Source organism: Aplidium turbinatum, chromosome 1, assembly GCF_918807975.1.
Source record: "Aplidium turbinatum chromosome 1, kaAplTurb1.1, whole genome shotgun sequence".
In the NCBI taxonomy this organism is placed as follows: domain Eukaryota; kingdom Metazoa; phylum Chordata; class Ascidiacea; order Aplousobranchia; family Polyclinidae; genus Aplidium; species Aplidium turbinatum.
In genome coordinates this window covers 48,761,654-48,789,398 of record NC_137472.1, presented here as the reverse complement: position 1 = coordinate 48,789,398, position 27,745 = coordinate 48,761,654, and the positions used below count along the sequence as shown (strand labels likewise).

The following is a 27,745-nucleotide window of genomic DNA, read 5'->3' as shown; positions in this document are numbered from 1 at the left end:
ATAAAGTTTGCTACATTATCAGCGAGTTCTTCATTATTGATTCAACTGCAGACGTCAACCAATGTATAAAAAGGTACGATTCGCTGCCTGGGTTACGTCTTTGATTCTTGTCCAGATTTTCTTCTATGATTTGCAAACATACTTGGTCTGCTTTCTAACTGAAATCACCCACGACGACAACAATTCTACAAACTATGCATTTCTATTCAAATCGCACAAAGCCTAGCAACCGAGGTAGAATTGCAACAAGATTTGTCACTTTAAACGCTACCGAGCCAGCAAAATGAGTCAATGTAAAAAAAGACTGATTTACTGACAGGATACCAACAAATAAAACTCAGTCGTTGCAGCAAGCTCGAAAAAGGCGAACAAAAGTTTTAGGCACAATGATAAAATAGCAAAACAAAGTGGCAGTCCCTGATTATCAGCAACTAAGCTGACAACATCATAACGTTATACCAACGCAAAAAAATGCAATTTTGAATAGTTTAAAGATGATACTAAACTGCGAAGGCATGCTTGGCTACAAAGTACCATCTTAACAGTGTCACTATTTGTTATCAAAGCAACAGGGCACCGTACCTGAACGAGGGCGATTTTACATTAGCACAATCAAGAGCACTGGTGACGATCAATTTGAAAAGCAAAAAAAAAAAACTGAAGCAACAGTCTGCACCAAGGAATGTGAAAACCAGCTGTAAAGTTTAACAGTTTGCGTTACCAGACAGTCGCATGCGGATCTTGGCTACGTAACGTACTGCAGCAGTGCATATTGAATATTTTTGTTACCGCAATTCAGGTGACTAACGTAACTGATTAATGTAGCGCTCGTTTTACTGCGCTTGTGTGACGTCGAAACAATTAACGAAACGTGCGCTCAGTAAGAAACAGCTGTAGTATCGAAATATTTGTCTTCAAAATATCGTAGGCTCAAACTTTTGATGGTAATATCAACTATTTCTTCTGAGATGCGAGGAATACCTAAAAATGAAATTATTATCTTCCGCGATTGAAGACGCATTACCGCAACTCGTCATGAATTGTCGCGACCGTGTGACGAGTGAAAGATTTCAAAAAATCACGTAGATAAACGGAAATACTGCTCCGAAAGCAAAATATTGGTGACACTTTTAGTCATGAAACAAGTAAACTCACGAAATAATCAACGCGGCTTATTCAAGTAACCGTATGGGTTTCTTCTGTGGCACAATGATTTCTGCACTTTTGATTCACTGCAAAAACGTCAGCAGGGTTTATAAAGAAAACATTAACACAGGATGAAAAATAAAACTTGAACGATATTGTAAAAATGTTGAGCATAAAAAAGCGAAGCACACTAGAACCGCACCGCACACGTATCAAGGCTCTTATCATAATTTCACGCCGATTGAGCAGAAAAGGAAAAGCAAACAATGACGAAGATGAACGAATCGCTGTCAACAATATCATAACATATAAAAGGTCAATTAGCACACAATAATTAAAAATAAACATTTCTTAATGCTGTTTTGCTCGGAATGCCTGGTAAAGCATCGCCACTTCCAAAATCTGGCTCGAATGTATAAAACTACTAGGCATAGTGCAATGTAAAAAAAAAACTAAAAAATCCAGCAACTAGCCACGATATTTTACAAAAGTGTGGATGATCAGGATCATGTAAAGTCATTGCCCTTGAGCAACACTTCACACTTTTTAGAGTCATTGCAAATGACCGCTTTCTTAAAAATACACTGCAACCTTTTAAAGCGAAGATAAAACAGGAATGTTCGTTTGATATATCACAACACAATTGATTAGCAGAATGTCTTGTTTGGCGGCTTTCATTCATATGACCGCGTCATCTGGGGCTGAATTAAACCGTTGTTTCATTTCTAGCAGAGGAATCACCACAGCCGCCTTCGTCGACAGCAGTTTCAATGTCTTTCGCATTGGAACTGTTCGGCTGTGGTTCGGGCGTGGCTTCAGTCCTTGATGATTTCCGCGAAGGAACGTAGAAGGGATTGCTCAGAACAGAATGTGCTGTCAGGTAATTGTGGCTTTTCTGTGTTTCACCAGTCGAGGACGGCAGCGCAGTGCTCGATTCTACGATGCCGTGCAGCGACATATTCGCGTCTCCAGCTTTGTCACCCACGGGAGTAGGCAGAGAGTTCACGACCGGTTGCTGTTTGACGAGCCGAGACGTCGACGGACGGTCTCTGTACCTTCTGTCGAACTCGGCGGCAGCTCGATCGCTCCGGTGAGAAGACTTTCTTTTGTTGTAGTTCGATGCGAGATTGGGGTTTCCACTCCCACGCTGCCTCCGAGGAGGAATGTGGTTGATCCGAGGCTTCGCGTCCTCATCCTCTTCTTGCTTCCGATTCGGAGAAGAAATGAGTAGAGTCCGATACTTTGGCTGTTCGTTATTTGCTCCATTCAGTTTCTCATTCAAATCGGCTTTCTTGTATTCTACGAAAAAATTAGCATCATGTTGCATTGTGCGGAATACAACAAATAATGAAATCATCGGAGAAAATCAAACACTGCGCAGGATGAATTTACCCAGCAGGCAAAATCCGTCCTTTTTCAATGATGTAACGTATGCAGATGTTAAATCAATGTAAAAAGAACATGGTTTTCTTGCTCAGTATGAGTATTATAAAAAAGAATTTGACCGTAAGTCTTCAAGTTCAATTATTAAAACAGGATAAAATTTAACAAAACTTTAAACTTTTACAACAAAATATTTCCGATAAAACGGAAATACTTTTGTTCTAATCGATTGATGTATTTTGCTTAACAATTCAGTAACAACATAACAATAGCAAAAGAATCATCCTTTAATTAGCAAGAAAAATAATCAAATGAAGACACACTGCATCTTACAAGTAAATGACAACAGAAAGCTGCCAAGTGACCATGGCGGTCTAGCCATCCTTTTTAAAGCTAGAGTCGTTCGTTACACTATTAGCTCACCACTGATGGCCAGATAGTCTTTGATGTTGTCATCATTGTGGTAGGGATCGCTTTCTAAATAGTCAAGTAGGGGGGTTCTTTCATTGTGTCTGACTGAGGAAGTTGACTCTTTGCCTTCATCGTTGCTGGTCAGGGGGTCTTGGGCGTACTCCCTCAGCACTGTCAACTTCTGCTGCCGGTTCCGCTTCGCTTCCAAGTTTTTGCGAATTCTTTGGTATCTTTGAATTAATATCGATTGCAAAAGTTATGGAGCGTTTTAAAGCGAAAATTATTGCAAAAACATTCCTATCAAAATATAGGCTGTTAAAATTTTTCCCAACTGCAGTATAAATACCTAGAAAAAATAAAATCACAAAATAAAGAGCTCAAACTGTAGATACTAGACTCATGTTCAGCAAAAGTTTCGAAAATTAAGTCTTCATCTACAGCGCTAGTAAAAATAAATGTTTTCAGCAACATCGTCTTTCAATTAAACTAGACGTCATAAAATCATCGACCAATTGACTTTGAAACGGGTATCATATTTCAATAAGGAAGCACAGCATACTTCTTATAAACCATCCCATTGTCCATCTTGGGCTGGTTGTGCTGCAGCACCACCGGCATGGTGTGCATGTTGATCAGACTGCCATCGAAGCTGTGTTCCGTCATACTCGACTCGTGCTGCGCGTACTGTCGTGTCAGTAAACATTGTTGGTCAATAAACAGCTTTGCTGGTAATATCCGAAATCGTTTATATCGGTCTTGCACAAAAGTCATTTCGGCTTTGCTTAGCTGAGGCAGATGTGAACATTGGGTATTTGTTTGTGATAGGAAATAGAAAATAAATTTGCTTTTAAAAAACGTGAACAAAACAACGTCTATAGATGTTGAACCAATGCAAAAAACTCATTAGCTGATTGGGAAAGCGTAACCTAACGTTTTACACGACTTATCTTCGAAGAACAATAGAAGACCGATCACTATTATGCAACTCAGTTGCTCAAGCGAGACTCCGTCGATTTGAGCAAATATGTGTATTCAGCTCTTTCATTATCGCAATGCTTCTCTCGATCTATTCTAGATTGTACTCACTTGGAGGTTGGTCATCTTGATCGGTCTTGAACCATTCGCAGAATGATGGTGTTTGTGGTGATGGTGGTTGCCATGATGATGACTGTGTCTTGGGTAAGGATCCACCACATGATGGGAACCATTGGATGCCACAAAGACTCGGTTGCCATCTGGGAGCTGGAGAATAAACATATAAACGTTGTTTCGACGTCTCCAGAAGAATTTTGATGAAACTTAAAAGACAAAGAGTTTTGATTAAAGTTTAGGAAAAGATTTTTACCTGCATATACGATGAGTTCGAGCGGGAGATTATGATCATCTCGGTTTCCTTCTTCTGTTCCAACTTGACAGGGCAGCTGCCTTCCCTGCATACGCTGTTCACAATGAACGTTCCATTATGGATCGCGTTCTTCATTTGCGGATCCGAGCGCGACCTGATGGAGGCAGGGTTCGTCTGGGAGGTCTCCTCCCCGGTGGTTCCAGGGAGCACTGTCTCCAAAGTCATTCCTTCCGTCACTGCTCGGTGGTAAAAGATGTAATTTGATTTAATGAAAATCACATTTCTTTCATCAACGCATGCTGTCTCGACTAAAATGGGTGAGAACATAGAGGCCAAGTAAAAATTTAGCTGCCGTCAACCATTTTTTCATTGAAACCATCCAGTCACAAGGGTAAGAAAAGCAGATGGTATTTACCAGAAGCAAAGTGTGAAAGTGCGTGGTTTTTTATAGCCCAAAACTGCAAAAGCAGTTTAAATTCGCCTAAGTTTAAAAAATCACATGTAGGGGAGACTCAGGTAAGTTGGCCCAGTAGGCAAGTTGGCCCACTCTAAATAATTTTTTAACTAAAATAGTTATTGTTACGTATCGTACGCATACTGAGAAAGTGCTGTTGAAACTATCTTATCACCAGGTTGGGAGGCTCTAGCAAGCAGTATAAACATGTGAGCACGATTTTTGAAATTTTAGAATTTTTTAGATGTCGAGTGATTTTTTTCTTACTATAAGTTATAAGAAAGGTTATTATTTAGTGAGTGCAGCGCTAGAGTGGTTATTAAGGCTCACTTCGACTGTGAAACCGTTGTTAGAAGCTCGATAGTTTGACATAAATTTTAGTTTCTGCAATGTGGTTGCCATGCAGGGAAGTTGGCCCATTTCGTGGGTGGGTACGTTGGCCACCATGGCCAACTTGCCTTCATGAGGTATTATATAGAATGATAATAATTGACTAATTAATACGATGACTTATTTTTGCAAGATTGAAGTAGCCTATCATCAAGTATCCAAAGTAAGTAAATCGCGGCTTTACATCAGCATTAAGCGATCAATAACAATAATACACTTCCTAACATCGTTTTTATGCCACAAATTATTCCTAACCCATATGGTAATAATAGTAGGCTAAGTAGCCTAATCAAGAAAACCAATCGCGGAAATGTGTATCAACCACTTCTCAAGCGACGGTCTAAAACGTACCTCGTTTCGGAGATACATTAAAAAATGTTCCGATATATATTGGTACCCATGCAAAAATGGGGTTTGTAGCCTATTGCAAACAAGGTCCTACCTATCAGTATCGTTAAGGTGACTAGATCGTTAGGAATAAAGGCATGCCGTTCCAACTACATGATGTTTGATACAACCTTTGTTATTTTCGAAAGCTTATTTAGTGTAGGCTACTCATGTAAAAAAAGTTTACTGAAGTAAAATACAGCATTATAGCCTAATAGTAGATTATATTATAAACCATACATGAATGCATACATAGAATAAATTATGTACGGTATGTCTGCCTCTATAAAACCAAGAAATAATTAGAAAGAAAATAAAATTGGGGAGAAAGAGAACTTTTTAAAGAGAACGGAGGAGAAAAAGAACAATTTAAAGCAGACAATTCAAAGCCGAAAATTCAAAGCCGTTTATTCAAAGCTGATGATTCAAAGACGAAAATTCAAAGCGGTTGATTCAAAGACGACGATTCAAAGACGAAAATTCAAAGCCGTCAATTAAAAGCCGATAATTCAAAGCTGAGATTAACGACAAAAAACAAAACAGAGAAAAGCCGACAATTCAAACCTAAAATAGTTCATAAGAAAACAGTTTCAATTTAATTACATACCAAAAGCCGACAATTCTAACAGAAAATAGTTCGCAAGAAAACTACATGCCAAAGTTGTGAGCAATTCCACGCAGATACTGAGCCGTTGTTCGAGCATCATACTATTGCACAATGCGAAGGATCCGTTTATTTAGTTGTTCATATTTCCTTTTTCGAGATGGAGGATCGTGGCCTGCCACAAGACGTTCCATTGGGACTTCGTTATGTTTTTGCTCTTTCTTAAGAGCGTTGATGCAGCGAAAGATGGACGGACGAAAGCAACCGACAGTTGATTGAAAACGTCTATGCCACCCTTCAATGCTATTGTTGGTACGATGCTCTCCACGCAAAGTGCGCTGATAAACATTCCAAAGTTCATTTGGGAACACAGCAGGTCTTCGATGCCCGTGGCGAGTTGGTCGGCCAATCCAAGTGTCCTCAAAGTAATCAGCTACATGTTGAATTCGGTGATCAAATTCTTCATCTATCACTAGGGCTTGTAATGCGTTCTCAACGTCTTGTTCTGGTACAAAAGCTAGTGCTGCCAGGCTCCGCGCACTCATTGCAAACTTTCCATCATCTTCTTTATAAGCTGCTACCAATCCAAATTGCTGTATTTTACGCCAAACACATTGCTGTAAATGGAAAAAGCAGCCCGTCAGTGAAGTTGCGGGAAAATTGTCTTGAATGGCATTGATTGCAGCCTTCTCAAAGTCTGTCATCCAGGACATTGGATTTATTTGAGGTCGAAGGTTTTTTATAGCCTGCAAAAGTCGACAATAGGTTTGAGCAGTTTTGTTCGGAAGAAGAGCATAGACAAGAGGTACAATTATGCCTAATTCAATAGCATGGATGGTATATAGCTGTTGAAAGAGATGGCTTGGAGCTGTGCTAAACGTTCCATCAGAGAAATAGCTTTGACTCTGAGAGAGAAGTTCAAGGTTACGCTGGGTACTGAAAATGCATATGCGATCATTTCCAGGCCCAGAATCATAAAGCAGAAACACAGTACCATCATCCAATTTCCTGAATTCTAATGTAATTACCAGTTCTTCAGCATTTGACGGCTCCACAGGAATATTTTGTACTTGCCTTCTGGCTCGCTGAATGCTGCGTTTCAAAACACGTTCCTCAGGAATTTGAGCTGCTGCATTTGGATGCAAATCTGCTGTTGCCGCCGCAATGATTTGCTGAGTTGTAGCGTAAGACGTTGCTGCTTGCAACTTAACCTGGGCACAAACGTCCAAAACCTGCTTACGCTGACCATTTGGAGCGTGGTTATGTTTTCCAACAAATTTCACTGCCTTCTCATTGCAGACATGCATTCTTGCTTTGCACTTATTTTCCTTCCAATACTCTTCACACAACCAGAAGCTTAACCCCTCACCAAGCTTACTATCCCTGTCGTGATTATAGCAGTAGCCGCCATGGCATGCTTTATTCCTTCCTCTTTCCGTTTTCGTGAAAGAAACATCCATACTACTCCTTGTTCAACTTCTGACTAACTTCAGCAATGCAAAACGATGGACTTTTGAGTACAGTACGAGCTCGCACTCTTATCACATCACAATAAGATTAATTAATTTCAATTATTGACTTTTCCAATCAAGCGGATTAATTATCGTCAACTTTGAACTGCCGGCTTTCAATTGTCGTCTTTGAATTATCGGCTTTCAATCGACCGCTTTGAATTGTTATCTTTGAATTATCGGCTTTGAATTTACCACTTTGAATTATCGGCTTTGAATAGACGCATAACCACCGTAGATGGACGTGTTTCCCACGTGGCCAACTTACCTTCCATGGTGGGCCAAATTACCCGCACAGGAAGGCAAGATGGTCCATTTTATTTTTTTCGGAAAACTTGAAAAATTATATACCTAAGAATGTTTGTTTGATGCAAGAATATGTCCACTTGTAGAATGATGAATTCTCTACTCTTCAATAGCATTCGCTTTAACATATGTTTTGTTATCAGCTCACAAATTCAATTTTTCATTTTGCTGGGCCAACTTACCCGAGTCTCCCCTACATTCGCGCAATCCTTATTGTGCATTCAAAGTAACAAAGGCAAGTTCACTGAGGAAGTCAATTACAAACATATGAATCTCTCACCACTTGGTGTGAGAGCATTTTCCCGTTTCGGCCCTTTCGGCTTGATATTTGAAATGAGATCGATATCGTTGCTATGACGACCGGCGACTTGAGAAGCGAACTTTGGCTTTCCACATCTCAACGCAGCTCTCCATCCGGCGAGGACATCTCGTCGGGATGAGAGATGCTGCATCACCATGAAGACTCCAGTGCCAATAGCAACGAGGGCAAACATATATGAAAAGATGGCGTTGAGATCCACAGCGGCATCCGACTGTTCAGAAGAGGCCGACTCCTGAACAAACCAAACGATTTCATGAGATCTAACGTCATAAGATGGAAAAATGTAGTTTAGTTATTATTGAAACCATTAAAATTCATTGACATCCGGTGCTGTAAGACACCGAACATCTCACAAATTAGCTGGTGATTAGAGCCGTACAAAACGCCAGTGTTTGAAGAAATGCAGTTGTTGTTTCGTATGACGCTATAAGTTCAAGCAGTCTTCAATTAGAGTTTGGACAATCCATGACGTTGTTGCATTGGTGGGCTGTGAGGTATCCTCCTTGAAGTTTGGTTACTGAGCACTCCAATATAAGATGGTCTGTAGACTGATATGGGCAGTTTGGTTGAGTTGTCATCCCTCATCGGTTAAGGTTGTCATTTGTTTTAGTTTGTTTTGTTCTTTCGCAGGTTTGCAGTGGACCATGATTTTCTGGTAGCCGCGTCAAAGCCTGGGAGAGGTTTTGTTGGATCTGTGATAAACTCTCCATCAGGAGGGGTTTTGTTATTTCAGAAGTTCTGCCACTCCGTTGTAATGTGAATTGGGGATGGGTCGGGGGTTTCTTGATACAAGTTGCGAGGTTTTTGGTGCTTGGTTTATTTGTTGAACTATTGGAAGATATTTCTGCTGAGTCGAGAACTCGCTGATGCAAGTTCGACATTGCTGCCAGTGTTCGAATGTGTGGTGGAGAAATATTGCACATTGTTGTATGTATATTGTATAATTGTATATTCATAGCGTTGAGTTTTGCAGTAGTTCATCACTTGAAAATGTGTATTTTTCACAGCACCAGACCTTTATTCATACGAAGTACTCTGTCCTGATGCACAACGTGCAATCGTGCATGTATAAATTGTATTTACCATTCAAGAACGTGTGAATACCAACATACGGTAAACGAAAGGCTGTCACTAAATTTATACTTCTACACACTATTCACTACTGTCATAGCTAAACAGCGAGCTGTCAGTGCTTAAAGCTGATTGGTCTTGCTGTTTCTTCGTTCGCAGAGCCGGGTGTTTAATATTATTCACTGAGCTATCAGAGCAGGCCTTGCATGCATAAATGCTACCTGACGTCACTTTTCGGTCTAACAAACCACTTACCAAGAGAAAAGTTGTTTGTTGCAAGCCAGAAGACGTGGACATGGCGCCCTGGAAGAAATAGTTCACTTGATTAAAAGTTCATTTTTGATTTTTTTGAAAGTTTTATGAAAGTTTATGATCGAGAACAACGACGCATTGTATCCAACCCTCAACAAAAGGAATACCCACCAAAATTAGTCCTTTTCAACAATGATTTAAAGTTTGCAAACGCCTGGTCAAAAAATCATAGTTTTACATCTGTAACTCACAAGCGGATACTAGTCGTCGCAAAACAAAAACACCGCAATTGTAATGCTAATGTACAGTTGCAGCTGCAAATTTTACAATACGAAGTGTCAATGTAACATAAAAAATAAACATGTATATATTATAACAATTGCAATAACTGCAACCGCCATTTCCAAGAAGGTATAAACAATATAAACATTCTTTATCCACGCGAAGTTTGTGCAGCCTGGCAATTTTTTATAAGAGCTGAGTGATGAATGAGCAGCGAAGATACCTGCATCTGAGGCGCGGCGACGGACAAAGCAGCAAGCAGCCAGGTGACGATGAAGAAAACAAGCGCAAGGGCGACACCACGCAGTCGGGTGCGGTAAGGTTGCTCGTTGTCGATCTGTTGGGATAAGAGGTTTTATTGAAATACATCGTTTTTTTGTCAATTAAAACTTTCTGAATTTGGATGCTAAGAATATAGAAATATCAATGAACTCCATGAAAGTTTGCAATTATTATCCATAAAATGATCCTGACAATTTCCTGTGTGGTCGATTGGAGACAACCCTCATCCAGTTATTAACCAAACAGTTGAGGATAAACAAAACTTCAAGATGTATTTTGTGGGCAAATTGTGAAGCTTCCTACTAATTCAACATACTCTGTTCATCGGCCATTACAAGCGTTTGTTAATAAGCCCATCACCTCTTTGTGTACGTGCAGCATACCAGATGATGACCCGTCGTGTATGGTGCTGCCATGATACGACGAGTCAATTCCTTGCAAAGGAGTGTTCTCCCCTCTGAAAAGGCCAGAAGTTAAAAATAAGCCTATACATAACACACCGCACTCGCACATTACTATTTCAAAAATAAATTAAACTTCAATTTGACGAGCGATACGCCTCAACACAAGTTCTAGAACGAAAAATCTTATAAAAATTTTTATAATTCTAATAACGACAACAGTTCAGACAATGGCACTGACATAGCGCTGGTGTTTCTGTAATGCCGGCGCGTTTTAAAGCTGGCATTGTTGCAGTTGAGCGTGGCAAGGATTCGTAACAGCACCAGAAGGCAGCCAATCGCTATCAGTGCGGCAGGGGCGTAAAACGCGTAGAGGCTTGTTTCCCATGACAACCAGCAGCTGAAAAGACAAAGTGACAAGTGATGTGGACAAATCGCGTACATTTTCTTCTCCATGCAGCAAAATCTGTAATTTTTACATTGATTCAACGTCTGCTGACGTTCAATCGATGTAAAAATGGCGGATTTTGCTGTCTGGGTAATGACAAGTGAGAATGAATTGATATCTTGTTCTTACTATTTGTTTTCGTCGCCAACGTAATTCTGTATCTTCGCAGCTGCAGTGATCCCACAGACAATAATAGGAATTCCGCATCCAGTGAGGTAAAATCTAAAAAAAAATATTGATCAAAACAACACGGATGGACAAGATTGTGAAAATAATTATATCTTTAACATTTCAAACGCCGGTCATAATAAATGTGATACCTATATACGTGATTATCAAAAAAACATTGTTGTTGAAAACGGGATTAGTTTGCTAAAAAAACAACTTTGCACTGCATTTTATAACGACGGCGCATCATTAGCGTATTGTTAGTAAAACTGAAAGCGACGTTGAAACGATATAAAAATACGGACTTCTGCTGGCTGAGTCGTTCAACTCACCGTAGTATCGGTCGTTGAGGTTTCGGATCCGCCGACACAGGCTGCTGTGAAGCCACAATTTCCTTGCTTATGTTTCGGGCAGAGAGACCAATCCAAAACAAGACAGACAACGACGCGTAGTGAAGACATATGCCAAAGCAACGGCAAAGCACCTGGTTAAGTAAAAGTAATAAAATCATAGAGCTTTACTTCTACGATTCGAATGCTATCATGTCATTTGACCAAAAGTACCCCTTCTTAGACAGCAAATCAACCGTTTTTTTACATTGATTCAACGTCTGCAGACGTTGAATCAATGTATAAAATGATTGATTTGTCTGGGTTGATTGATTTGTCTGGTTTGTCTAACCAAAAAAAGCACTTTGGTCGTCGTCGTCTGAGCCTCTGGGGCCGAGGGACAGGGTCTATTCTTTTTTCTACCCCAGATTCACGATGTTTCCGGACTACACGGGAAGGCTACTAGAGAGCAGCCAGTCTTTGGTTTCATCATCCATGACGCGCAGACCTTCATCCGTTAGGTGGCTTGAAGATGGTACAGTCATTGATGATGTGGTCTTCGGTCTGTTCTTCGGCACCACATTTACAGAAAGAGGAAGATGACATGAATCATCTTGCCGATATTCACTAGCGAGGTGTCAGTATGCTTGCAATCATTCAACGATATTTACAGTTTGGGCATCAATAAGTTCAACAAAATGAATGGTAAAGTTGCTGTTGGCATCATGACATCAATTTCAATTAACAGTTTTACGATGTCGACCTCAGCAATTACAGTTACGTCAGTAGTTCAAAGGTTACGGAAAGGTTATTCTGATTCAAGGTACAGTAATACATATCCTAGCCATCAAAAAGTCCAATACACATCAAAAGTCTTATTGTTGCAACCAAGAGAGAAAAATACATGACACATTGCTCTAAATGTCAACCAGATACAGACCTTGTCATCCACCCTCCATATGCCGATGGTGAAGGCTAGTGCGTCCAACAGCAGATGAATGCAGATGTTGACCACCATGTGTTTGGCATCACGGGATATTATTAAGCTGCAAGCAAATTTGTTTGAAAATAATTATTCTCGGCTGGCAAAAATCCGCATTTTTTAAATTTAATCCAATGTAAAAAAAAAGGACGGTTTTCACAAGTTAGGTTTGCTTGTTAAAATTTGTATGACGTTGACAAAAAATGATAGCACAATAACCCAAACAAAACATCACTCAGGCATTTCTTAAATGTGTTTTAAATAGATATTTCTATTGAAACGGCTCTATCCTGTTCGTCAACGAGAAGAAATCATTGTAATGTATAACATATGAATATACGATGTAACACTTGTAAGATAAATAACTTTACATAACATGCAGCACTGTCACCATACCTGTTGAATAGCAGATACGTGACTATGACAGCAAGAAGGCACAGACAGAGAAGAGATGTCCCCACATACACAGCAGGGTGCACAGATTGCATTGGCCCATTAGGTTGGTTTAAGTTCTTCCTTCCTTCAAGATTCTAATGTTAATCAAACAAAATGTACGGTTATAATCATGCAGACTTTTCAATCACCGTCAATACAAACCACATAACATGCCTAATTGCCTCAATCGCATTCTAAATTTTCCCTTTTTTAACTTCAAGCAGCAATGGTCCGGTGATACTACGGTTCATTAAAATTTTTGGAAATATTAACAGACGTCTTTAGTGAAAGGAGCGTTCTTCCCGGCTATCAGCACAAGGCTAAGCACTAACCCAGCCTCATGGGCGGAACGCGGTGTCTATCGCTGTCAATTCTTGCTACAATCGGCTGCCGAGAAACAGACGTCTTTAGATTCTTAAAAACTATCAAAATAAATAAGATAAAATAAAATTAATCAAATTATGAATAATTTTGTAAGCAAGGTCAGAAATATCAGCAGACTAGAAAAGCATAGGAATTTAACATTTGCTAGCAAAAATATTTTCGATTTCTAAAATCAACCTATCTCTTCTTCAAAGATAAGTACATAGATCGCAATGCAGCAAGTCGCATTCCGGACTAGAACGAATATCATCTTAGTCTGACCGGGACGTTGCTAACTATCATTCTTGAACAATCTACAGCTGCAAGCTCGGAAATCACTGCACTGTTTGGCGTTCTCTTATGTGTCAGCTAAGGGCTGCGTGGGAGGAGGCCAGGAAAGCCGCATGGTACACATAAAGAACAATAATAAATCTTACTTTATTTGGCTGTTTTATTTTTGACGTCATTACCTTCAATATTGCAAACACACCAAGCACATTGCATTCCACAATGGTAATGTTCCTATTTTGTTGTTCGATGGTGGCCCTGTCGCTGCGGAATCTGCATTCACCTCTGTTCCTACGCCACTGGGTGCCATTCCACAAGGCCATGTAATGTTCAAACTGCCGTTTATCCACTGATACATGCACAAAAAAAAGTTTGCATGGTCACTAAAAGTAAGAGTTAAGAAATCTGCATATTTCCTGTAAAGGTTACGGCTGCGTAGCCGAGCGGTGAGAACGTCCGCGCGACGTCCGAAAGGACGTGGGTTCGACACCGCTCCAGAGCACACGGTTGTGTCTAAGCAAAGACACTTAATGGCATGCCAAAATATGGGGAGCAGCTGATTCGAAGACTAATATGTCCCTTCGCTGCTTCCTGTTATATGTGATCGCATAGTACTGTATGTTATCGCAATGGGCGCAAAATAAAATATGATCATTATTACGAACATTCGATTCAAGTTTTCCCAGGATTTAACATTACCGCAATCAGACAAAATTAATATTACTAATGGGACCGCTAAATCCATACAAACAATTTTTATAAGTGGCAGTATCGAAGCTAAACTCAGTCCAGCAAAAGTTATAAATTTTACCATGTTTTTAAGTTTAGGAACGAAAGAATTAACGTTGAAACGTTTAAAAAGGCAGCAGCTTTTACAGGTTGAAATACCTCTCTCCTTGGTGAGAAACATGAGCGTTATCGGCTTGGTGAGATTCTTCTCGGCAATGCCAGGAATCGTCACCGAGTACACGTCAGACACGGTGACGTAACGAGTTGCTTTGTCTTCACGACCAACCGGAGACTTTTCAGTGGTGTCGGGGGATGTTATGACACTCTCTTCAGTTGTGTCATCCACAGAAGAGTTGGAAGAGTTGGCCGATTGACTGACGTTCCAAATCACGTATTCTTCAAGGCTCATGGTGTGGGAGTGTCTTGATTGAAACAGAGTTCCGTTTCTGAACAAGAGAAATGAAGTGCTTGTTGTAATCGAGTCCGGCGACAATATCAAGCCACTTAACAGTTGAGTGATCAACTACAATTTAATTCATGTCTTAATAGTTGAGTACTTGAGTGATCAACTACAATTTAATTCATGTCTTGACAGTTGAGTACTTGAGTGATCAATTACAATTTAAATCATGTCTCAACAAATTTCAAAGAAAAAAAAACGATATTTTAAAATCATTGATCTAAAGCGTAGTAGTTGGCATTAGGAAAAGGCTACGGACCGATAGACAATGAGAAGTATATTATGATTCTGGTGAAACTCTCGCGCAGCCATGAATGGAAGAAATATTCCCGGTTGTGAAATCTGAAATATTAGAATAAATATATTAGTTATTTTTGCATGGATTATTCTTCAATGAGTCACCTATAACTCAACAGTTGTGAACTGAGCCAATGGCAGTAGAGCAAGTGACAACTGAGCTAGCAACATTTCAACAAGTGGCTAAAGTTGGCAAATGATGACACTGAGCAAGCCGAAGCTTGCCACGTCACAAGTCAGCAAAATGAGTTTAACAAGCGATGACCAAGCAAGTCCGAACCGAGCAAGTAAATCTCATTGCTGACTTAGCAGTCGCTGAAATATACTTGCTGAGTTGTCGCATGCCGAGTGGTCTGACGACCTTCTTCAATACCCATTCACAGTTAATTTTTCTCAACTATAACTGAGCAAAAAACAAATGAGCACAGAAAGTGCATTTTGTTCCGTTAGTGAAAATAATAACAGTTAATTTAATCTAACAAACTTTTATAGATTTCCTAAATATCTCAATGATTGGACACTTGAATTTTGAAGCAACGAAAGGCTGACAAAGAAACGATGGTTCAAATCTTAGATTGCGCAGTTAAGCAACGCACTTTAAGAAAGAATTCTCATTTCAACGGCATCTAGAGCACAAACAGTTCATTAGACACGGCAAGCTAAAATTTGAAGAGGTTTAAAGCCTCTACGAGTATGCGAAACTGCCAAGATTCAGCATCCAGAAAGGCTTTTTCAGTCTAAAAACAAACGTTTCTTCAAAACATCAATATGGACATACCTTTTCGAATGACGTGTATGTTTTGTTGGTGCAGTTTACGTCAACTGTGACACCAGACGTGACATTACACAGCAATCGCTCGCTGTCTTCAGGAAGGTTATAGGCGGCGATGGCTATGTTCGGGGTCGTCTGTGGAATAGAAAGATGAATAGAATGGGACATAAACATAATACCCAGCTACAAATTTACAAACCTGTAACCCGGCTGGTAAAATGAGTCCTTGTTAAAGTGGTTCAACTTCAGACAGACGCTAAAGGTCATAGCCGAATGAGCAGGCATACGCAAACTAAATTCAATGTATCCTTGAAGAAGCAGGTTCGGGTTTAGTCAGTCACGAAACTACAACAAATACACCTGAATGTAAAAGTGGGGCATTAATTACCTGAGTAAAAGATGTTGTGTTGAAGGTTAAAAGCTTTGCTGTTGCCTTGATGACTTCATTAAAGGTGTGACAGGCGTTATGAGAAAGCAGTGAGATCATCATGATCTCTGATGACGACGTGAGACTTTTGCTGGTGAGTTCAACCAAGATTTTCTCCATTTCGTTCTAAACACAGCAACATCTTCAACGTTATTTACAGAACATGGACATGCCAACATATGCAGTGACAACACCCATGTGAAATCAGTTTCAGCGAGAAAACCAGTCCTTACAAAAAATAACCGATTTGCTGGTAGGGTTCCTGCCAAGATCAGTTGATAAATCAGATTAGCACAACAACGTCTTTAGCATTTCCTCAATTTCTTTCTCATTTAGTTGTTGCCTGATAAATATATGTTTTACAACATCAAAATATTGTAACTTTAGAATTTTTGTAATGGGTAAACTTAGCAACCAATGCCGACTTTACAGCATCTCCGGGTGCAGCAGATTGCGCATCAACAATCAACATGAATTATCTGACTGTTTCCATTGAGTCACCGATTTTAGCTAGCTCGCCCACTGTCGTCAAACTGAGTTCGGTCCATGCCTGGATGTTGTCATGCCATCGTCTTGGTGGTTTGCCTCTTTTTCTTTTTCCGTTAACTTTACCTTCCATGCAGATTTTGCTGGCTCCGTATTTTGATCTTTTAGTATGGCCGAAAAGGTTTAAAATTTTTGATTTTATTGTTGCTGCAATTGGGTGTAGCTTCATTATAGCCAATAAGTCTTCTTTTTTCATGTAGTCAAGTAGCCTTTTGTTGGTATTCTTTAACTGCTCTCAAAATGTCTATGTTTCTTTTGGTGATTGAAAACTTACAGGATAGGATGGGGATCGGTATTGTCGGCACTTTTGCACAAAATCGCACATCTTCTCCACGCCGATCGCCTCTCTGATGGTCAATCTTTTAAGCGCTTTGGTGGTGGAACGACAAATTGCCAGTGCGTTGTCTGAAGAGAAGTTTTGATGGATGGCATTCTGAGAAAGATGAACACGTTAACCTTCGTGTAGTAAAATGTTAAATTTGATATATTCATGCAACAGAACCTCTATGAATTGTATTTGACCCCACAACTACTGTTCAGTCAACGTCATCGACGAAAACAAGCCCATTTATCAAACTAGCAACTTTTTAAGTGTCAACACTCAACCAAGCGTCGGGAAATGGTAGATCACATATTCATTATAGAAAGGTGATGCCCTCATGTGATAGAAGAACGCAAAGCAAGCGTGTCAATAAATCTTTTAGTGGTTTCCCATGGCAATGATTGACTGCGAGTTTTCTACGTTCAACGAATCAAACTTGGAAAATGTTCATTTTTGCAAGATTAAACATAAAATAACGTTAAGGTAATCAAATTCTAAGGTATGTCTTAAAAAACCAAGGCATCCACACAACATGACACTGTTGTGACGTCAAAGTTGGGGTGATCGCTAAAATCACTGAAGCGAAACGACTACTTAAAGACAGAAGTTTACGATCTATAATGGCTGATTTTAGAACGATTTTTCCTGCGCAGGAGTTCATCGACATGTAGAGTAGTAAACTAACATTACGCGAGATGTTATCTGTGGAGCTATTTCGGCGACATATTAGCTTAAGTGCGATGCACATCAATGAACTGAATACGCCACAATAATTTCCAAAACAAGATGCATTTTTACTGAATATCAATGCCTTTCGACGCTTCTCTCATAGCAGGACTTGAAAGTAGTGTATGCGTGGCTTGGTTGTAAGTAGTTGAACAACAGCACAACCCGTAATTATACTTCAAAGCAGATAATTAAGCTACGGACAAACTTTATCTGATTTCTTGCATTTCTGCCGTGAGAGTAGCTAAGTATGATTGACTTAGAAATAACTTTTTGTATTTTTGCATCGATTTCATGATATGTAGTAATTGTGATAGCACAGAAAAAATAAGCGCATTTCAAGAAATGCTGCATCTTCTTGAAAATAACAATAAAACATTGTTTAAAGCATTATTATTTCCAACCCCAAGAATCTTACAAAAAAAACATTAAGCAGAAACACACGATTAAAATGATTTAAAGCTGGCAATACAAGATACGTATATGCTGTAATAGTCACTGACATCTAACAAACGGGCAACGTCGTCAGCATACTGGCAAGCTGAGTAGTCGCCCACCGACCATCTCCCTCCATCCAGGCAGGACCGTCTAGCTGTGAATTGGTTCACACCGTTGATCTGAGAAAACAAAGTCATTTCCCAAGCAGTTCTGCCGACGTTAAATCAGTGTAAAAATAGAGAAATAAAACAAAGTAACTTTATTGGTTTAACATGATGTATTACATACACAAATATAACATAATTAAAATTCCTAATGTAATTCCTGATGAGGACACACGTACGTGTCGAAAACGTTAGAGTTTATTTCTAATTTTAATTATGTTATATTTGTTTATGTAATACATCATGTTAAACCCAATAAAGTTACTTTGTTTTATTTCACTATGGTTCAACAAAGCAAACTCTCTACCAAAGCTTTGTCAATGTAAAAATGATGGATACTGACATACTGTGGCCTGACTCTCTGCTTTGCAAGATCTAATCTCTCACGACGGGACAGCAAAGCTAATAAGCAACTAGATTTATACCGCAACCAGCAAAATTCGAATTTATTACAGCAAGCAGGTCTGCTGATTATGAAGAAAAAGTGTTCCACAGATTCGAGCCACTCGTTTATTTCGATTGATGTTTTCAACGTAATATCAGTGTCAAACAACAAAACATGTATAATATACAGTGAAACGGTTTTGATTTACGTGTGATGTAGTGAATGACTTTGTTAATTGGTATGCTATTAACAAGTTTTGACTGTTTATTTTAAGGCAGCCTTAGCACGAAAAAGCAAGGCTTCGTTAAAACCACCAATTCCGAAGATTACTGGCTAAATTCGGTATCAAGTTTGAAAAATGGTGCGATCTCTAAACGTATCACCGTTCAAATCCGCTTGTTTCTTGTGATTAGTTTTAAAATTGTATCGGAGACGTCGCCGGATTAAAACTAGACAGTAGACATACATACATGCATGTATTCTGAAATTCACAAAAAATAAGAGTTTAGATATCCAAAATTAATTTTCATGAAAACATTTTACGCGGTATGTTTAAATCCATCTATAAGGACAAAACTCACTAAGCTGATTCATAATAAACTTTATAATTATAAATTTATATATATCAAAACACAATAATTATATGTTAATCAGATCATCTGATTGTAGCAGAGTATATGCAAAAACGACGTTTCGTTGTGTTTCTCCAATGTAAGAAATTCAGCGTTACAGTATATTGTGTAGAAGACTTACTAAAACGTTATCAGGCTGTTGGCATCTGAGAGCGACATGAGCTCCATTGATGGCGGCTGGCCAATCAAACTCCCCGAAGTGGTTGACAATCTTGTTTCTGTCGCAGTAGACAGCGGTGCTCCAAAGTACCATGATGCTCACGTGCTTGAAATCGTGAGAGTAGTTAGACCTGATCGTGCAGTTCCATGCTCCTAACATGTCAAGCCGGTGTTGGGTGATTACTTGGTTCATACGTTTGATTTAACATAGCAAAGTTTAAACCCTTTGACATTGATCAATATAAGAATTTTTACATGGTGCAAACAGGAGAAAAGGAAAGAGAAAACTAGGTTTTGCTGAATGCCTTAAAAACAGCTTTGTTCCATGTACTTGTGACTTGATTACAAAACTGCAATTAAAAATTGCCTCTAACCCTCGACCAAAGTATGTACTTATACGAATAGCACACGGCTTAGTCAATTTAATTTTTTTTAATTATTAGATCTGCTAGCTGCATTGAGCACTTTTTTTGCATGTGCTACAACTTATTCCTGGAATACTTGTACACATAAGTATGTATGTGTAAAAGTGTATTGTGTAGGCCTATGTGAGTATGTGAATGCACGAAAGTATTTGTTGATGATGTACTTTTGAAATCAGGCAGCGTAGATTAACTTCAACGTGAGACTGTTCAAAATGAACATATGTGGATTCAAATAAAACTAAAGTCATCCCACACTGGCAATATTTTCACCAATTCACAAGCACAAGTGAAGACTACAGACGTTTGTTAGATTGTTAATTGCATACCTGACCACTTTGGGGCTACTTTTAACTGTATATGACTTGACAGAGTAGTTCTGTTGAAATTGTAAATGACATCTTCTTTGTACAAGCCGGCACTTGATTTCACATTATCCCCATTTAGACTCCAACGCACCTACAGTGAAAACAATTTTGTTTTTCAGTGTGACGTAATGGAGTGATGACGTCTGTGTTTGTAAAGTAGAAAACTACTAACAAATTGCTCAAAAAGTTAATGTATTGAAGTGACCCAAATCGAACGCAAAGAGGATCATACGTCTAAAAAAATTAGCATTATTAGGAAGACGTGGGGTTGGTCGGCCAAAATTAACTTGGGAAGCGATAATACTGAAAGACCGTCGAGAATGAAACTTATGTGCAAATCCGATGTGCAATCTGCCATGCGTGCAGCTACCAAGCAAACCAATGTAAAAGTAATTGATTTGCTGGCTAGGTAGCCAGCCATCTGCAGTGGGGCTTGTATAGAAATGCCCCGCAAAACCTGCAAAAAAAAAAACAACCCGATAAAGGTTCTACGTCGTGTTACCTCCGAAGCTAAGAGATCCGTTCCCTCACAGTTCATGGGCAAGCTATCGCCTTCAAATACAATTTGATCGTGTGAGGGTTGGATTTCGAGAAAAGGCAGTCTTGAAATCTGGTCTGCAACAACAATGCGTGAAATCTTTTACTTTTACTCGAAGACATTAGATATCTTTCAACAACCAGAATTGACACATTCAAGTATTTACTTGATCCTACAAGAAACATCACCAGCATTATAGCAACTATATTGCAGTTTGTGTAATATTTTGTTGTTTTGTTTTGGATATGGACAGCTTTGTCTGATGCAAATAAATCATTATTATTATTATATTAGTCAAACCTATATTAGTACATGTCCAAGACTGCCTAAAGATCTTCACTAATTCTCCAAGTAGCCACGGTCAAACCAAGTGAATTTCTGGTTATGGCATAAATTGAACAGAAGAAAAAGTGCATAAGCGGCAAGAGCAGGGCTGGGGAGCTGGAGCCTGGAGCGTTGGAGCTAAGCATTTTCTCCGAAGCTGGAGCCGGAGCCAGGAGCCAAGCATTTTCTCCGGAGCTGGAGCTGGAGTCTTTTTAAACATTTCTTGTGGAGCCGGAGCTGGAGGTACAAAATATTTATCAGCTCCAGCTCCAGTATTGAATAGACGAAATCGGTTAATAGTATATAGCTTCAACGTATCAATCGTTTATTTGAATCAAAACCTGAAATCTCAAACCAAATCCAATCTGATGAACAGTGCCGGCAAAAAAAAATCTTTACATTCAGTCGGCAAAAAAAAAACTTTACATGTAAAATCTGCAGAAGTTCTTAGCTTACTGTTCTCGCCAAAAGCATTGCGTCACAAAAACGGTTATAGTTACATCATTAGCTACTCTCTGGCAACACTTCGCCATAAAGCCATTGCTCTGCGTGCGTAGTGTTGCTTTCCAGCTTCGTGAATAGTAAGGGGGGTGAAATCGCACACAATTTTTTACTTTTTTAAAGTTTAGAGGTCTTGCAAAACTTTTTTCAAAAACTAAAATGGGTTGAAAGAAGAAGCAAATGGAAGAAAAACCTCGTGCCTTGACTTTGTGAGAGAAGGGAGATTCTGTGATTGCTGTAGCCAGAGATATTGGGGTCTTCAGAGAGGCAATGTATCACCAAAATCTTTGCAATGTGTGAATATTTCACCTTTTTAATTGATAAATTGCCTCTTGAGACCCCAATATCTCTGGCTACAGCAATCAAAGAATCTATCTTCTCTAACAAAGTCAAGGCACGAGGTTTTTCTTCCATTTGCTTCTTCTTTCGACCCATTTTAGTTTTTGAAAAAAATTTTGCAAGACCTCGAAACTTTAAGAAAATAAAAAATTTTGTGCGATTTCACCCCCCTTGCTATTCACGAAGCTGGAAAGCAACACTACGCACGCAGAGCAATTTTTGTTTTTGTGACGCAATGCTTTTGGCGGGAACAGTAAGCCAAGAACTTCTGCAGATTTTACATGTAAAGTTTTTTTTTTGCCGACTGAATGTAAAGATTTTTTTGCCGGAACTGTAAAGTAAAAACATCGGTTAAGCGAATACCGCTTAAAAGAATAAGTCGGATAAAGTATGGAGCCGGAGCATGGAGCCGCTGTTTAAAAATTTATAGCTCCCGAGCCGGAGCTAGTGGATGAATGCTTGATAGCTCCGGAGCTGGAGCCGGAGCCTATGCTTTTTTGCAGTGGCTCCCCAGCCCTGGGCAAGAGTACCGGTAACGTGTAATGCGTTCATTTAAGTACAAGGGTCAAGTTGAAAATGTGAACCCAAAAATAAACGACGTGGGTTTAACGTCACAAACTATCTGAAGCAAAAATAACGAGCTTAGTGTTATTTACAGAACGGAAAACTTAAAGGAAGTGATTGAGTTTTTAAAATTGCTTGCATTAAGTCTATCAGTCAGCTTTGCGATAATCAGATTTCCTCAATCCACGCAGTTCGATCACCACAGCATCATGTTAACAACTTCCTATGTGTTTTAGGAATTGTTATAATGCGTACCACTACCATGATAATTGATAAACTTAAGAAACAAATGTATGCGACACTGCAACTAAAATAAAACCAAACATTGTGTGAATATATATTTAACGGTTCATTCTACAACATCTGTAAATAGTGAAAGAATCCAAGTCGTGCTTGCATGCAGGTCGGAAAATTAAATGTAACTTTCAGGTTTTTTTCAACGTTGAGAATGGTTGGTCTTGTTGAAAAGCTGAATGACGAAGTTAAATCGGTGAATGCCTTTTGCTATCTAGGAGATAGGTTGAATGCCAGGGGTGGTTGTGAAGCGGCAGTGCCTGCAAGAGTGAGATTTGGTTGGGTGAAATTCAGGGAAACTTGAGACGAGAGTTGTTATATAATTTATGTTGTAGAAGCTTTTCGTTGAAAATGAGAGGAAGAATTTATACTACTTGCGTGAGATCTGCAATGCTGTATGGAAGTGAGACATGGCGCTTAAGAGAAAACAAATTGGCGATTTTAAGAAAAACTGAGAGAGTCATATGGCAAGGGCAATGTGTGGTGTGAAGCTGAAAGACAAAAGGAATACAACTTTATGAACTTGTTTGGGTTGAATGAAACTGTTGATAAGTTGGCGAAGGCGAATGGAGTGAGGTGGTAAGGGCATGTTTGGTTCAGCAACATTTACAAAAAAAAGAAACTCTGTCAACATTAAATAAATCACCAAAATAAAAATAAAAGTCACTAAAACAGTCCAACCAACCAGGGCCCATACTCACCACTTAAACTTTCCGGCTCGAGCTTCTTTAACAATACCCCTTGGTTATCTTCGGGAAGCTCACAGTTTCCGGCCAGTCGAAAACGGTTCCGGACGGCCCGTTTGCTAAGGTACCAATCAACGAAATCCTTCATTAGATTGTTGCATACCAAGTAGTCAGATGTCAAGTCACTATAAGGTGAAAAATGAAACAAATTTTCAAGACCTGTATGGTAAAACAAATAATACGGACCTTACACAATTCAGGCACTCCAAAAGCATTGATTGACACTTTGATAAACTCAATCACTTCTTAGTTAAGTATTTCGCGAAGATGCGCATTACAAAACTCACAGCTTTCTGAGTGAACTCAAATATTGAAAAGCATCTCCAGGGATTATGGGGAAAACATTGTACTTTAAAAACCTGCAAAGTAAAAGAACGTAAACAAACTAAAACCTTTAATTGGATTTTTACAAACATTTCAGAGAACTACAGCAAATATTTGTTTGTTTGGTAAATATTGATGTTTTTATTGAAAGAATGATGCGTCTTTGAAAACATTATTTCAGAAACAAACTTTGCCATTAAACATAAAACTATATTATAACTACAATATATAATGTCAAATCGAAAAAGTCAAGTGGAGGTGGCAAAATTTTATATTTACACGTCTGCAGACGTTGAATCAATGAAAAAATGACAGATTTTGCTATCAGGGACATACTTCTCAAGGTAAACACAAACTTGAAAGGAAGGAAATTCATTTTGTAATACGAGTATATTTAATTGCAATTATTGATGTCATAAATGAACTCAGGCCAACTCACAACTTTTGCAACTTTTCAAGTCCAATAAACATGTCCTTGTTGATTCGGCCAATCAGGTTATAGCTTAAATTTCTAGATAAAGCAAAAAACAATAAGTCAAGCAAATGTTCAATTGAAGTGTTGAAAAATTGTTAATAGATTCTGCTACAATTTTGCATTAACATTTAACAACATTTTGTTTCCAAATGGTACGCTAATCCATACAATGGGTAGCTTAAAGTTCAACAGATGTGGGTAAAAGCAAGGTATCACCAAAAATAAAATCTTAATTACCAACAACAGTTACATATTACCGACATGTAAAAAATATTTGGAACATTTAGAAAAAAAATAACAAAATGCAAGCAGAGATTAAAACAACTTACAAGCTCTGGAGATTTTCAAAGTATTGGAAAGCTCCAGGACCAATGTAGCTGATTTTATTTCTTACAAACGATCTGTGCAGACACGAACAAACAGCTGTTAACAAGTCGTCGGATCACTCGGCATGCGATAACTCAGCAAGTACATTTCAGCTACTGTCCAAGTCAGCAAATGAGGTTTTCACCGAGCATCGAACTGGCTTAGTTATCGCTTGCTAAACTGAATTTGCTTGTGACAAGCCAAGTGTCGGCTTACTCAGTCGTTACTTGCTCAGTCTCATCATTTGCCAATTTGCAGCTACTTGCTGAAATGTTGTTAGTTCAGTTGTCACTTGCTCAACTTCCATGTGCTTAGTTCACAACTGTTAACATGTAGAAAACTCTTATTGACCACACCACGCAGTCAATCTGAGTAATAAATTGTAAAGTGAATAATTCTGAAGGTTGTAACTTAGCATAAAACATGTTCAACAAAAGTTAAAACTTTTACATATTTTCTACATTATTCATAAGATGATCATAGCACCAAATATTTTTAATGAAACAATATATATACAGTTATACACATCTAAATTTTTGACTAATGTACAGTCGTACACTGCATAATATTAATAATTACACCATTACACCAATGATGTTGAATGTGAGTTTATTTATGTTTTCATGAATATATATGGTAATCGGTAATATTAAAACTAAATATAATGCATATTTCAGGGGAGTTAAAGTGTATAGCATCAACCTAAGCAAAAAGTGTCTCCAAAACTGCTTACAGTTCAAGAACTTTCTTCAGCTTAGCAATATTTTTAGAAGGAAAGAAGTCATCTGTCACTTCGGTTATTTCATTGTTGCTCAAGTCACTGGAGACAAAAAAATTGAATGTCACAACTAAGCATCTAATTGCAAAAAACTAGTTCCTATATTTTTTTAGCTAAATTGAGTAATTTTAGTATGAGCAGTGAGCACTGAGCACATTATATTACCAGTAACAAATTTTCCACACACTAATGGCATTTACAATAAAACCATAGTATGACTCAAGTCAACATAAACAAACATATGCATTATGCAAGATAGCCACTTACATTGATATAACATTATCTCCAAGAGTGTAATCAGCAAAATCATCGCGATAATTGCTCGTACGGTCGCAGAAAGCTCTTTTGCCATTAATTGGATCACCAACTTTATCTATGGAAAACTAAAAAATATTGTTTAGATAGAAATCAAACATCTTTAAAGGTGCACTGCAACGAAAATACATAGCTTTTGTATTTGTAGATCTTTCTGAAATAAAACGTTTTTCAACAATTTTTTTATTTTTTGTGTTACCATTAATTAAAAAAACCTAAAAAAACCTTTTTTGAATTGAATGATTCTGATTGGTCAAAATTTTTGATGACGTCATTGGCTGGCAAAGCAGCATCCAAGGTCTATTGTTTTGCGTACAAACACAAGGAACAAATCGCGTAGGCTACCGAAACAGCGAACAATTTTGTGCTAAGGGAGTTTTTACACCCTTAAAATGGTGGCTACTTGTATGGCTCCCGGTCGTACTAACCGGGAAATCGTCAAATCTTTCATCGTTTACCTCTGAATAATGACGACAAGCTGAAGAAATGGATTTCAGCAATGAAACTCAAAAACCCACCTGTAAACAAGCACTGCCGTGTGTGCAGCAATCATTTTCTGGCCAGCGATTATTAACGCGATCTACAGGCAGAGCTACAAGGCACCAAGTCCAAACACCTGCTCATCCCTGAAGCTGTTTCTTCTGTCTTTGATTTTTCAAGATATGTGAAAGCCACTGTCATTACAGTACCCACAAAACTCGATCGACCTAGGTACAGGTCTGTGAGTACGATTGGGCGTTTGGATCGAATAGCAAAGCGAGAAAAAAACAAGTCTTTGAAACAGGTCAGTAAGACAGTAAAACATTGGCAGGGTAGGCAAAGGCATATTAGGCAACTCTGAATACATAGGCTACTTTTAGTTGATATAAACCACTTGGTTCAAGCAAATTATTTTCCTGCATTTTTTTCAATGCAAATTTTCCATCCAACTGCTGTCTGAACTGGTGTTGTCAGAGCACGAATCAGAATGATGTTCTTCGCTGTCAAGTCGCCGTCTTTTTGGTTCAAAGAGAAATCCTTGTCTTGTTTCAGACATCTTGTTTATGCTCAATATGCAATGACCTATGCGACGTTTCTAAGGCAAATGCATGAAGCTGTTTACTTGGTTGCCAGCCGATGACGTCACAAAACACATAGCGCCATCAGGTGGCCGATTTTCATTTAGTTATATCTCCCAAACAAAAAGGCATATCAAAAAAATTTTTCAAAAAATATAATACTTAAACACTAAAGAATCACCAAAAAAATTTTAATTTTTCATTTCAGGTCCCCTTTAATCTAATTTAAAATAGAAATGAATTAAAATAAACAAAATATATATATCAAACCTGAACATATAAAATCAACAATCTAACAAAAGATAGTATATTATAATACAAAAGTGCTAGTTCTGTATTATTCATATAGGCCATTGGTTTCCAACTACGGTGGGTCTCAACCCCACATGGAGTAACCATAACTCACCATAATAAATGCTTGCTGTCTTAGTACAATTTTAGGTATGTGTGCTTAAACTGGTTTTAACTTTTCCAGTTTGAGTATTTTTTTTAATTTGTTGGTTGCTTGTTTTCGGTACACGACAACTGGGCGAGACAAAGTGGGCGATACCCACTTGGGCAAAACCAGGTGGGCGACGGACCAGGTGGGCGACGAGTCAAGTGGGCGACGAGCCAAGTGGGCGACGGACCAAGTGGGCGACGAGCCAAGTGGGCGACGGCCAAAGTGGGCGACGGAAGCGAAAGTTTAGCCGTTCGAAAAAAATATGACTTTTAAT

At 38.7% G+C, this 27,745-nt stretch overlaps 1 protein-coding gene across 1 annotated transcript; it reads right to left on the bottom strand.

The window, feature by feature from the left end:
- Nucleotides 1-202: 202 nt before the first annotated feature.
- On the bottom strand, nucleotides 203-26,422 carry LOC145766604 (adhesion G protein-coupled receptor A3-like). Its single transcript, XM_082578322.1, has 31 exons — nucleotides 26,375-26,422; nucleotides 25,924-26,039; nucleotides 25,612-25,698; nucleotides 24,842-24,913; nucleotides 24,477-24,548; nucleotides 24,001-24,072; nucleotides 23,669-23,838; nucleotides 20,910-21,022; nucleotides 20,369-20,498; nucleotides 19,580-19,770; nucleotides 18,343-18,456; nucleotides 17,066-17,224; nucleotides 16,207-16,371; nucleotides 15,825-15,953; nucleotides 15,009-15,091; nucleotides 14,449-14,735; nucleotides 13,743-13,909; nucleotides 12,871-13,004; nucleotides 12,433-12,538; nucleotides 11,496-11,647; nucleotides 11,125-11,217; nucleotides 10,789-10,947; nucleotides 10,507-10,603; nucleotides 10,088-10,201; nucleotides 9,586-9,633; nucleotides 8,218-8,491; nucleotides 4,286-4,521; nucleotides 4,027-4,182; nucleotides 3,500-3,624; nucleotides 2,953-3,170; nucleotides 203-2,445 (listed from the first exon to the last, which is right to left on the bottom strand). The coding sequence occupies exons 1-31, from the start codon at nucleotides 26,420-26,422 to the stop codon at nucleotides 1,853-1,855; spliced, it is 4,680 nt and encodes a 1,559-aa protein (XP_082434448.1). The 3' UTR covers nucleotides 203-1,852.
- Between the last annotated feature and the right edge of the window lie 1,323 nt (nucleotides 26,423-27,745).